We start from the raw sequence: 13,650 nt of genomic DNA, 5'->3' as shown, positions 1-13,650 counted from the left end.
ATCAGTTACATCAACATTTTGTGGAAGGGAATCAACTATTTTTGATGTTATGACTGATTTTATTATTGTTTGGAAAAAAAATAGGTTCATGGCTAGTACTATTTTGTAAAAGATTACTAAAAACATTAGATACAGAAGAAGTAGAAGGTTTGAAATGTTGCTTGAAGGGGTTTTATTAGTACCTTTTATTATTGCTTGGGGATCCTGACTTGATGTAACCAATTGCTGAGGAAGAGATAACTTTGGTAAAATAAGCTTATTCTTGGTGACAGGTTTAAAATCAATTTTCTTTTGAAAGAATCCAGAAACATTGGTAGACATACATTTCTTCTTAAATAGAGGCTTATAAATTAATTCCTTAGAAGTAAATAAAAGTGGCACATAGTGATTATGTTTAAAAGTAAGATCTGAAATGAGATAACCTTCATAACAAAAAAAAATATGGAAGCAAGTTTCATCAACCTTTGGCACACGTGGAAAAACCTTTTTATTGAATATTTCTTTGTATTTGAGAGGACCACAATCAGGATAATAACACATAATATTTCTGCGAATTATAGAAGACAATGACAAAACAAAGAGAAAACCAGACCACTGGTTCATGTTTTTCAAACATAAAGAAGCCTCAGCTTTGACAAGTTCAGCAGCCTTAAAATTAGTATCAACAGCAGCATGAGATACTGACATTGCTAAAATATTTGATGAAGATGGATATTTGTCAACAAATAAATTGGGGTGAGAACTATAATACTCAGAATTGACAAAAAGTTCAATGCAAGCAAGTAGCCTTAACTGTTGCGTCAAACTGTTATCACCTACCAGACATAAGGATATGGAGCTAAACAAGCAATTTCCAGATGATTCGGACCTAAACAGTGAAAAATAAATAAATATTTCTTAGAGAAATTAAAGAGAATTCACTCCTCAGAGCAAAGACACTAAGTTTTAACATTTTGAGAAGAATCAAAACCATTATTAATTCCACACACACATGCCCACCAGCTACCATAGATACGGTTGCTAGCTCTCCAAGAGTAATAATCAAAACAAAAACCACGAATACATGTAGCTAGCTAGCTTATTATATGGCGCCGTAGATTAGTGGTTATAGCTCTCGTACTCTGTGCGGGAGACCGGGGTTCGATTCCTCTTGACGGCGATTCAACATGGGCGAGTGAATGTTACCATAGCCCCGGGTTAACCAAAGCCATGTGAAGGAAATTGGGAAGATGGCACACTGTGTGGGCCGTTGGATGTTGCCGGGAGTTGTCTAATAGAGCGCGGGCCCTAATTGGGTCTGCGTCGCTCAAAATGAGCATTAAATACTCTAGGACTCTCCATCTAAGCCATAATAGACAGGGTATATCCCTCGATATTTGTGAGGCTAGCCATGTAAAATATGCACATCTATCTATCTATCTATCTATCTATCTATCTATCTATCTATCTAGCCATAAGTAGTTCATGGTGATGACATAGTGATGTACACTTAATTACTATGGTAACAAATGGTCAGCAATAATCAGAAATGGAAACTACAGAAAATAAAATCTTACCTCAATGCAACACAATTCTTGAAAGAAACTGATGCAGAAAGATATTTCAAAGCATCTTCATTCACACCAATTTCTCCACAAGAAAGTACAGCATAAAGCTGTTCTGTGTTTAAAAACACATTTTTATTTGAATTTATCCATTTCCCAGAATAAATATTAAATATTTCAATCAATTTCTGCAAATCTTCGTCTTGAAATAATTTCAAAACATCTCTCACTGAACTAAACGCCATGTTGAGCAATGATGTTGAGGAAGATATGAAGATGAAGACTAGCGTGAGCATTTTGGCTTTTGCAGGGTATTGATTTTTAGCCAATCACAACTTAAGAAAACTTCTGTAATGACCAATCAAATCCTGCCGGTGTTCTTCTCCTGCGAACCCGGCAGTCTAGACCAATAAGAGTTAAGAATAACCTCATTGCTCCGTCAAAAACCTGCAGAACAAAGTCTATATTTTTCTACCCACCATTAAAGATTAGGTCTAGCCATCTTTGCGCCCTGTCTTCGCAACGAAAATGAAGCTGATGCCATCACGCGCGCCACCGCCACCACCGCGCGACCATACACACGGCAGCAGCAGCGGCGGCAATATTATTAATTTTTATATTGATGAGCGCTCAAATGAATACATTATTACACGCCCCAAATATTACTGGTTAGTACTAAATATTTGAAAATTAGATAAACTATACTTGTTATTTTTAAACCCCGTCCTTTGACCCATTTGACGGGGTTTGGATCCGCCCCTGAGTTCATATACCTGGTAAAAATGTGTCATAAAAGTAGCTCCTGCTCGCCTTGTCCAATGCCAATTAAGAGCTTGACGTCATTGCTTACATGCTCTAAAATAAGTGGTAATTTACTTTTACGCGATTCCAAAGATCCTCTTGTGTCTAACAGTGCACCTACTTTGAAAGTTGGCATGTGGAAAGTGGACAACGCAGTAAGAACAGCAGAGGCAGAGGTGAAAATAAAGTCAGTCGTGGGAACTCCCCAGTATGGCAAAGCAGGCCTAGGGATCAACAAATCTTTCAAAATTCCGTATTCAAAACAGTGCTATGCGTATCGTAAATTAATATCGAACACAGCTAAAGATGTCGATGAGGAAGGCAACATGGGTAGAGCATTGCAGTTGCAAGTGCAGGGTCAGTGGACGAGATGGGAAAATTACACAAAAAACGATCTATCTTGGAAGTCCATTTTTGCCATGTCCCCGCACTTGCTTTCCTTCTGTCTTGCTTCTACTTACGATGTTCTTCCCTCACCTAGCAATTTAAAGCGCTGGAACGTTTGTACTGAATCTGCTTGTGCCTTATGTTCCAAACAAGTATGTACAACAGCGCATGTTTTAGGCGCTTGCAAGGTTGCTCTATCACAAGGAAGGTTCACTTTCCGACACGATGCTGTGCTTCGCGGGCTCCTGTTAAGTCTAGAGCGTTTTTCATCTGAAGTTGTCCCGGAAACGAAAAAGCACCTTAAAGTGTCATTTGTAAAAGCAGGTAGCTATTCCTCTGCTAAAAGATCAAAACCAACTGGTCTATTTCACCATGCTAGTGACTGGGTGATGTTAGCAGATCTGAATGAAGGATTTGTGTTTCCTGGCCATATTGCAATCACATCCCTCAGGCCAGACATTGTAATATACTCAAATTGTTCTAAGCGCATCATCATTATTGAACTTACTTGTCCTTGGGAGGAAAACATGGGATCCTGGCATTCCACCAAGCTTTCCAAATACTTCCCTTTGGTCGAGGTAATACGTAGCAACGGGTGGTTTCCGCATCTTTTTGCAGTAGAAGTGGGTGCTAGGGGCTACTCTTCAAGGTCTCTAACTTGCTGTCTAAAAAGCCTCGGTTTCGCTAGCAAATCTGCGTCTTTAACCGCCCGCAAGCTTGGCGATATAAGCATGAAAGCATCCTTTTGCATTTGGATTGCACGAGACTGACCACATTGGTCACAAGATCTTACGCACTGCAGTCCGCCAACATTGCCACGACAAAAGGATAGTATACCTCATCAAAAATCCTCGTCTGTTACCAAATCCATTAAAAGTCCATCTTCAGCCATCTCTGACATGCCAAAACTCACGGAACACCATAACCTTAGCCAGGAACTTAAACAAAAGGTGAGCATCGTTCACGCTGGTTTGATAAACAAGGGAAACACATGCTACGCAAACTCCATTTTGCAAGCATTAACGGTTCTTTCAAGACTTTGGTCTCAATTACCATCAGAGTCCTCTTTGTCATCTCTAGTAAAGTCTATAGTCCTAAATATGTCACTACTGAATCGTTCTCGTCCACCAATTGATCCTTCCAATTTCTTACGAGCACTGCAAAACAGAATGCATGCTCTTAACAATAACGCGTTTTATCACAATCACCAACAAGATGTGCACGAGATCCTTCAAGTTGTTTTTGACGAAATTATTGGATCTTCCCCTTTGGTTGACAATCTACTGTCTGTAACTGTGACCACAACAACGTCATGTAACTCCTGTTGTTTCTCCACTTCCAGGGAACAAAAGGATTCAATTTTAATTTTACCAACGTGTAAGTCAATAGCAGACTCTTTTAACAAATTTTTACAACCTCAAGAACTTCTAGGTGACAGCAAGTGGTTCTGCCCCCACTGTTCATCGCATCAAGAGGCCACAATTGAAATTCAGTTTTCTAATTGCGGCGACTTCCTTGTTGTACAATTGTTAAGATACACATCAGTAAATGGGTCTTCTTTTAAAGACAACAAGTTAGTCAATTGCTTGCCTAAAAAACATCATGTCTTAAAGGTAGCATCTCACCCAACTGACGATGTGTCTTTCAACAACAAGTATAACTTGGTTGCTACCACTAACCACTCAGGTACATTAAAAGCAGGTCATTACTGGGCCTTCATTAAGGACCAACAAAACACCTGGTTCAAATGCAACGATCGCTGTATTTCTCAAGTAGACACATTCCACTTGAATAATTCTTCGTCATACATACTTTTCTTTTCCAGAAGTTAGCTTATTTGTATGTCACACAACAAATGGGGGAGGGAATCCATGACCCTAGCGGTTTTATTTACCCCAGCTGATTTATGTTGGTCAGTGCACCGTGAAACCGGAGTTTGCTCACTCCTTTCTTTGTATAGAGACACTGTAAGAAGCACAGCAAGGGGGCTTGATATCATATCTTGTCTTTGGGCTTAACGATCCCACTTATTACCCCAGTCCAGTAGGAAGGCAGAGTTTGCTCACTTTGCTTTCAGGATTGACAATCCTGCTGCCCTTAGTCATTTTAGAAGAAACTTTGCAAGGGGGTTAGATTTTCTTATCTGGTCTTCGTGGTGTTACGCCCACGCATATTACCCCAGTTATGACAGGCTGGTACACAGCAACAATTATCTGTGTAAGGCTGAGTGTTGGAGCTCCATAACACATGTGGAAAGCTACAGCCAGGGTCACAAGTCCTGGCGCGCAGATAGTTGTTTGCTTCTTAAACACATTCTCTAATAATTTTAAATTTATCCGTTTAAGGATATTCACGTTATGATAAGTTTAATTTATCTCATTTGTACCTATTCAATTCATTTTGAATTGCTTTAATATTTATTGTTTAGTGTTGTGTTCTGTCGCTGTTGTATTTTTCTGCCTTTTACGGTCAATGTTTTTAGGAAATCCTTGCAAAAAGGGGGATTTTGCTTTTTTGAAAAATCTCTAGAGGGTTGCAACCTCTAACTATAGTAGAACCAGCTGTCATTAGACAAGAAATATCATTACAGCTAGCTGTTTTGTCACCTCATCATTATCTAGTACGGCTAATCAATAACTCCTCGTGATATTGGGCCATGCCTTGGTTTAGGTATTATCATCAGTTAGTAAAAGCAACTTTCTTTTTTCAACTTACCGTTCTTATTGTCGTGCAACTGAAACAAATTCAAAGGATCGTTTTGATTCACGATGTGTATGTATATCTTGCGTATGTATGTCTTGCTACGACAGCTAGGTGTATTTCGTGAATTATCGTAAGGGTGTATTTCGAGCAGTGTGATTAGCTATAGCTAGCTAGCTATATTTACTTAGTTTATTTGATTTTGAAGGCGAAACTCATATTTAACTATTCATTCTTTCTAGGTGCAATTTAGATTGAGTTTTGTATAGAGAATTTAATAACTAAAAAGATCAGAGAGAACACAAAAATCAGTTCCAGGCCAGGTATAGGAATAGGTAGCTAACTTGTGTTGATTAACTTACCTTGGGCCTGGTGTGGATATTTTATGTGTTCCCACTACTAGCACTGCAGTTAATGTAAAGTTTTTTTTCGTCTTTTAAATGGCGTAAATACAATCATATAAATACAGCTATGTATATATATATTATCAGCTAACTATTACTTATTGAATAACTATTAGTTATTGAGGAATATAGGCATTACCATGTAATGAACAAGCCAGTTTATTATAGGCTACGTTTCAACGGCTACGGCAGTCATCGACGGGCTGTAACTGTCAAATCGTTTTCGCTTTTGTCAAAAAAATTTTAAACACGTTTCCTGCATCTTCATCTTTTTTACTGGCTCCAAATAGTTGTAGTTGGTCCACACATTCTTCTTACCTCTAAAGGAAGACGCAAATTTCAGCTTAGTGTGTACATTTTGGAATACTTTGCTTTTACCTGTACAGTACTGTACAGTACAGTTTATTTATACTGTAACAGCATATTTAAAAGTTTTCCCTTATTGGTTTAGAGGAGGGGCCATCCATAAAGTAAGTACACACTCAGGGGTCATCACCAAAAGATTTTGGTTAATGCGGTGGCAATTAGAAAAAAATTATATATATAATAAAGAATCTTTTCAGAGTTATTTTCCACCAAGTAATCACAAAAAATGTAAGTTTAGTTTGTATGACTAATGACTTACGATTCAGTCATCCAATTGGTAGGATGCCCTGTTAACAGAAATGCAGGTTCGAATCCTGTCTGAATCAATTTGATTGTTTGATGGCTATTATAGAGATGTTTTTGTAAGTACATATTATGTTTTGTCCAGCAAAGAAAAGATATAGAAAACAATTTAATTTTTTGACATGGGGCTTAAATGCCAAGTAGAAATTGCTAAACAAAGGCACAATCTTTTTACAACGTTTAGTATTGGTTAATTTCACCAGACTGCATTTTAATCTTTATTTGAAACCATTTTTAAATTCAACAATTGATAATATATACCTGACTTTTATTCATTCAAAAAATTTTGTACTGTTTTGTGTTTTTTTATTGGATTTGTGGCTACCCATGTTGTCCGAAAAAGTTTAAGACAATATGGGTAGAGGCTATATGTCAGCCATGTTGTCCGAAAAAGCTTAGGGCAATATGGGTAGGAGATATATGTCTGCCCATGTTGTCTGAAAAGGTTTAGATGAAGATGAGATTTGCGTCACCTAAATTTCATTAAATAGTTTTTTTCAGGATCCAAAAGTCCGCATTGACACAGGATATATTTTCTGAAAATTATTAAAGCAATAAAAATGTATTTACTTTATCCCGACAGTATGGGTTGGATTCGGACAATATGGGTTGTTGCCGTTTTTCGGACAACATGGGTCGACCAGACAATATGGATCGACCAGACAATATGGGTCGGAACATTACTACTCCACTTTTTTTAGTTATTCGTCTGCAATTTTTCAATCTTTAAAGGGATCCCGAAACAAAGACTTCAGCAAGAACATATGTAAAAACAAAATAAGATCTACGTGATCCTTTCCGCCATTACCACGCTTGTGTTTAAATTATTCATATCAATCAATCAGTCTATATTTCCGAATATTAACAAAATAATTTACAGGAACATACAGTACTGTAAAAAGGTTTGTTGACATCGTGTTCGTGTAACGAGCGTGGTGTCTTTATGTATAACAAGCATTCTAGCGTGGCCACCACGCTAATATATTTTCTCCACGAAGGATCGTGTGTCCCACGAATATTTTCGCGAGCTCCACGATTTTTATAGCCAGTATAATGTATTTATTTTTTCTAACTTTTTTATCAAGTTAAAAAAGCATATTCGTACTTTTTCGTCATGGACGCGATTGTGTTTTTACGAAATGTCATCGACCGATTTTATAACTTATTGCCGTAACGTTATGACTTTTCAATTCCAACCTCGCCCCTCGTCGTAGTTCTGCGCCGCTTGTGTGCGTATCTCAATAATGTTTGTAAAATTGGCGGGAAAAAAAGACTGTGTTACAAATTTGATCATAAATATTGTTATATTTTTATTATTTGATGAACTATACTAGATAATCCTTCAAATTTTTCATTTTTCATTTCATTTCATATAGTTACACTTTGAAGGACCATCTTTTTTTTTCGTCTTTTTATTAGAGTTTAAAGAACCAGAGTAAGCACTTTGAACAGAAGAAAAGAATAGTTGAAGTAAAAATTGTATGAATAAAAATATATTACAGTAGCTAAAAATACATCATGAATCAAATTATTTATCTAACAAAACAAAAGATTTTCAAAAATAAAACATAACAAATCAACGAAGAAGAATGGGTTATTTTTTCAAGTGAAAACGAACTAGTTTAACGTTTTGTAAAATCTATGGAACAAAATGTTGTACTTAAGATGCACTAAAATATTTTTTCCCTTTAAAGAAAAAATAAGAAAACTTAAACAAAGAAACTAATTTAAATAAGATGTCGTAATAAACAAGAAAGAAAATATATTTCAAAAAAATTAGTGTTTTAGTTCGAGGTAGTTCCATCTAAGAAAGTTATGGTGTCATCATATTGTTCATACATTTTTTTATCAATATCTTCTAGTTTTTCGAACTTGCTATACTCATTACAAATATGCTTCATCCCAAATTTTTTAATAGCTTTTCTGCAAAAATTTCCAATGCAAAAAAGAGCCTCTTTGTCCTTTGAAAATTCTGATGATGCTATCTCTGGATCAGTTAACAAGGTTCCATGCCCTTGAAGATCAGTTAGAAGGAGAGTTTCTTTTGATTTTAATAAAAAATGTGCTCAGCACTCTGCTTGCCAAGCCATAATTGATTGATGCACATTTGAACAGTCACCGTCGTTATTTAAATATTTGACAAACTCGCCCTCTATCTTTTCCTCAACAGTTATAAACTCGTTTATATCTTTAATTTCACAAAAATACGTTTTAACGTATCTGATTTTGGTGTTGAAGCATTCAGATCACCTAATTTTGATGCAAAATGATCTGAGAGACGTGTCATTTGAACAGCCTGCCTTGTATGCTGCTCCAGTGTCTGTGCCAATTCTGCCACAATGGCAAGTCTTGCAGGCTCATTATATCTTTTCACCACCCATTTACCTTAGTTGAAGGGCGGTGTAGTTGACCTTGCTGCATATACATTTCTAAACGACCCAGAACCTAAAATATTCAGATTTATTGCAAATGAAATTGTTCCTATGTCTTCCCACTGCATAGAAGACACCTTGAATGTTTTCATTTCAATCTGGTGAGAATCTTTATTATCATTGATAGATTGTTCCATTTTTAGCATTGCTGATAGTGTCAAACTGGGTGTAACAGGGCGTGACTGTGACTGTGTAGACTGTGTAAACTCATAGAGTTCTTAAATGTTGCTGGAGTGGCACAACTTTTTGCAGCCGGTCTTTTGAATGGACTGTTATACAGCATAGGCGTTCTGAACACCTTACCAATGAACCTTATGTGGATAATGCTGACATTTGGTATTTGATCAACATTCGAAGAGGATGACCTACGTTCAGAAGCAAAAACATCACACTCTGCATGGGCGAGCTTTTCTGGGCGAGTTTTTCTTTTAACAATAAATATGCTGTTTTTAGGTTTACAACTGGCACTTCAGCAGGAAATGGAATAATATCTTCACATTTTTCCATGAGTTCTTTGCTTATAAAGTCTACATCAGATGCATATACGTTTGCTTGTGATGCAAACTCGTTTATTTGATCCATGGTCAAATGATATCCTGCAAGTTGAAAAATTTAAAGTAAATTTTCAATAATTTCAATGAAATTACTTTTTACTTAAATTGCACTAATCAAACTCAGTTAAACCATATTTTTCGGGAAACTCATCACGTCCAATAAGCTTTATTTATCTCGACTAAAACTTTGACGGCAAGGTCTGGTTATCAGAAACAGTAAAGTTTTTAATCATTTTGTCACACTCCAAATTAATTAAATCCTCAATTACGGAACAAATGTTTTTATGAGAAGTATCCTTCTTTTGGAATTTTCGCGAACAATAAAAAACATTAGATTTGCATTTCGAACAACCATACAATTTTAAACTATGTACATTGCATACGTGCCATTTTCTATTTACAGGAGAAGGCTTTTTTTGAAGCACTTCTTGCCTCTCGGAAGCTCTTGTCAGTTTTTTTTAAAATGATCACACTCGGTGGTCTAGGGACCCACAGCAAAAGCAATGATGACAGGGGCCATGCGAATTCCGCTACATGCATTCCTTACATTGTGCAGAGCGAGGTGCTTTGGACCTATTCTGGTTTGAATTTGGTTGCCACTTTCTTGGGAAGGCCAAATCTCTCAGCTGGGTTCTTATCTCCTCAATTTCCCTTTGCAAATTCAAGTTATTAGAGGTAGGGTTTCTTTGTTCCCCAACAATCTCATTAATTTTTAATCAAAAGCGTGCCCCTTTGCATGCATCACAGACAAAGCTGGTGCCATAGACTCGGCAACTAATGGTTGGTGACGTTTCACAAACTTCCATATTTGCACATTACGTCTGAGAAACGAAACTTAACTGGCCTATGCAACATAAAGGTTTTCATCAAAAACATTAGATACCCAAATAATTCTCCCTGAAACATTTTGACAGCTTTTTGACCAATTTGATGCCAACATGATACTACATCAATGCCAGTTTCATCCAACGAATTTACTTTCTTTTTAATATTTCCTGCAGCAGTCCAAATACCTTCACATTGATTGTTAACATCTGCCACCTATCAGGAGAAATATATGTATACTAGCTGGGAAACCCGGCGTCGAAACGCCGGGGTGAGCCACAAGTAACTGTTGTTGAACGCCCTAAGGAGCGCCTAAAAAGAACTGCAAACTGTGCGACACGGTCAGGTGGAGCGCTTTAGTACAGGTATGCAGTATGTCGTAAATCAAGTGAAGCGCATACACCATTGTAGTGTTGCGACTGTAACATATTTTTCAAAAAAAAACTTTTCCACAACAAAGGCTGAAATAAAAATACAGTTTACAACCGTTGTGACTCCGTCATAGCAAAAACAATCCGTCAATATTATTTTATTTTGCGGTATAAGTTTTTGTAAAAGTTAAAAAATTAATCGTGACACCGGGCTAAGTGCTTAGTTACAGTTAAACAGAGTTGAACAGGCGTATATGGACAATACCCTTTTGAAAAAAACTTTATCGCAGACTCTGTTTAAGTAAAAACACAATAAACAGTCCATTGCTAACACAGGGCTGAGTGGTTAGCCCAAGTAAGCAGTGTTGCACATTCGTACAGGCGTTATTCCCAAGAGAGTTTATAATTAATTGTCACAGTGGGCTAACCCCTTAGTACAGGTTATCGCACATGCGCATATAGGCGTAATACTTTTTTCCAAAATAAACTTCGGTTTAAATAAAAACACAGGGAACAGCCTGTCGTTACCCGTCCAGCTAAAACAATCGCTCAGTCATTTTATTTGCAGAAAAAGTTTTCGGGAAAATGTGTAAAAGAAGTAGCTACCTAGCTAACTGCATTTAGCATAAGAATTATTGCTTAAGAATATTGTTGTAACCAAACTGCATTTTATACTTGCACTTTTTAAGGAGCTAGCACTTTTTAAGGAGCTAGCTAAATAGCCACAGCCTCAACATGAAAATAAATGTTGGCTAGGATAAAAAGCTCTAATAACAAACAGAATAAGAAAAAGTGAGGCTCTAGCTAGCTATATAGCTAACCTTCAAAAAATCTTCGTTCTTAGCCAAAAATCCCAAAACTGGTGCGTTTAAGATCTGTATGAGGCTAAAAAACGTGACAATATATTTATCCTAACATTGAAAACAAACAGAAAACAAATATTACAAAAATGTAAAGCTTTCAGAAGATAAAAAAGTCAAACAAACCTCATAGCCTGGCCATACACGACCATTTTTAAAATCAAAATGGCCTTCGTTTATTCAGCCGCGAAATTCTTGGATTGTTTTTTTGATCGCGAAAATCTTGGATTGTTTTCTAAAGAATCAGGCGTCGTGATTGGTATACTACGTGCGGGCGGTCAAACAAAGTCGGTAAAAATATATCGCATTTGGTATTTGTGCGTAATTTACAAAATTTCGTGTTTCCGTAACGGGACACGGCTTTCGCGGACACACAGACAGACAGACGGAATACGGCTATTATTATAGAGATAATTAAACTGCACAAGACAGATGAGACAATAAGAATCTCAAAAAAGGCTGAAAAAATGATGTCTGAAAACAGTCTAGATTAATTAGTAGAACAAAAAACTATAATATAACACTTGTAGTCTTGAAAAGCACAGATTGTTAATTAAAGAAATATTCTCTACCTTGATAAAATCTCTTTGCTCAACAAGGTGTTTAAAGATATTTCTTTACCTCTACATATTCTGTGAAATAGGTTGCTGCATAATACTGTGATCCCTTTGTCCTGCTGATGATAATGCATGTATTTAATTAATTATGAAAATGCATCAACAAAGTCGTTAACAAAAGCATTTAACACAATTGTTCCTGCCATACTTCCCAGAAGACTTGTCTCGGTATAACTTGCAGTTTCCAACAGCATAAAAACTGCGTTGATTAACTTCACAAAAGGGGCACTGCATCCAGTTTTATCCTTAAAGCAAATCCTTTTCAAACCGCCAATGATTCCATTCTTTAAATGCTTGTGGAAGTGATTGATGAACCATATTCCCATGCCACAAAGAAGTTTCTAAACTTAGATCTGCAGTTTTAAATGTCATAACTTATCAACATTATTAATAAAATAGCGTTTCACCCTTCCATTTTTTTTTCAGATATATCACATAAGGACATAACATAGGCTTTCTGTGAACTTCCCGGCATACGTTTACATCCCATAACTGAAACGCTTTTCTTTTATCAGACAATTGACTCTAATAGGACGACTAGACCAATAACCACAGTTCAATACATATTCGAAATCAAACGAATTAAAGGAATTCAAACAGCTTTGACAATGAACGGTATACTTGCACAAGTCAAAACTACCTATAAAATATCATAACATAACTGCACGTAGCACTTGATTTTGTTACTAAAACTGTGGTTTTTGAAACATTCCTTTAACAATATGAAAAGACCACATCAAAAATAAAATTCAAAGATTTTATTATTTAAAACTTTCGTCAGTACATCGACTGACTTCTTCAGCATCGTTTATAAGTAATATGTAAGGTAAAACCCGAAAAAAATCCTTTGAGTGAAGTAAAAAACAAAACAAAAGAAATATGTCAGCAAGGGGGTTGGACTGCATACTGGTCTTATCTTTGGAGAGTGACCACTCCACTTTTACCCAGTCACACAAGATTGTGCTGAGTAGAACAGATTACAGATATACGGATGGAAGAATTGTCTAGTTCCTGCTGAAGAATATTAGCAGACCTTCTTGGAGGTGACCCGGCTAGACATTTCGGGTACCTTAGTTCAGGAATATGGGTCGAAACCCCTGTACCTTTTATAGAAGTCCTGACCTACTCTTTGTTTGTTTGCCAAAGTTTTGTTCGTATGTGACTATTATCTCCTCGGAAAAAGAAAGAATCGTGTGTTTTTGGAAGCACGTTTAGAGGAGCAAAACCTCTAGACTTTAAATCTAAGACTTGAGTAGTCGAGTTAATCATTGTGCTTGCACCTTGTAATTTTCCTTTTTTCTAAAACATCCAACATGCCATCATAAAATAACTATACACCATTTAACCTGATTCTTCCGCTATAATCCCTTCCATAGTGTGATCGCAACCAATTTTTATCTTTAAAATTATAACAGTTAAAAGACACTTTAAAAATAGGCAGATGTCTCAATCTATAAACGTTCACAAGATCTTTTTCAACGTTAAA

The 13,650-nt window shown here is 36.5% G+C and overlaps 2 protein-coding genes across 2 annotated transcripts; both read left to right on the top strand.

The window, feature by feature from the left end:
- Positions 1–2,326: 2,326 nt before the first annotated feature.
- Positions 2,327–3,502, top strand: LOC130628689 (uncharacterized). The gene has a single exon (XM_057441672.1). It carries the CDS (start codon positions 2,327–2,329, stop codon positions 3,500–3,502), a length of 1,176 nt encoding a protein of 391 aa, XP_057297655.1.
- A 129-nt stretch (positions 3,503–3,631) lies between these two features.
- Positions 3,632–4,564, top strand: LOC130628687 (ubiquitin carboxyl-terminal hydrolase 51-like). Its single transcript, XM_057441671.1, has one exon. It carries the CDS (start codon positions 3,632–3,634, stop codon positions 4,562–4,564), a length of 933 nt encoding a protein of 310 aa, XP_057297654.1.
- The last annotated feature ends 9,086 nt before the right edge of the window (positions 4,565–13,650 follow it).

This window comes from Hydractinia symbiolongicarpus, chromosome 15 (genome assembly GCF_029227915.1).
Source record: "Hydractinia symbiolongicarpus strain clone_291-10 chromosome 15, HSymV2.1, whole genome shotgun sequence".
Lineage (NCBI taxonomy): Eukaryota > Metazoa > Cnidaria > Hydrozoa > Anthoathecata > Hydractiniidae > Hydractinia > Hydractinia symbiolongicarpus.
This window is presented reverse-complemented; position numbering and strand designations above follow the sequence as displayed.

Bases quoted from the DNA above. Each gene is read 5' to 3' on its own strand.
- LOC130628687 (XM_057441671.1), top strand. From the start codon at position 3,632: ATGCCAAAACTCACGGAACACCATAACCTTAGCCAGGAACTTAAACAA.
- LOC130628689 (XM_057441672.1), top strand. From the start codon at position 2,327: ATGTGTCATAAAAGTAGCTCCTGCTCGCCTTGTCCAATGCCAATTAAG.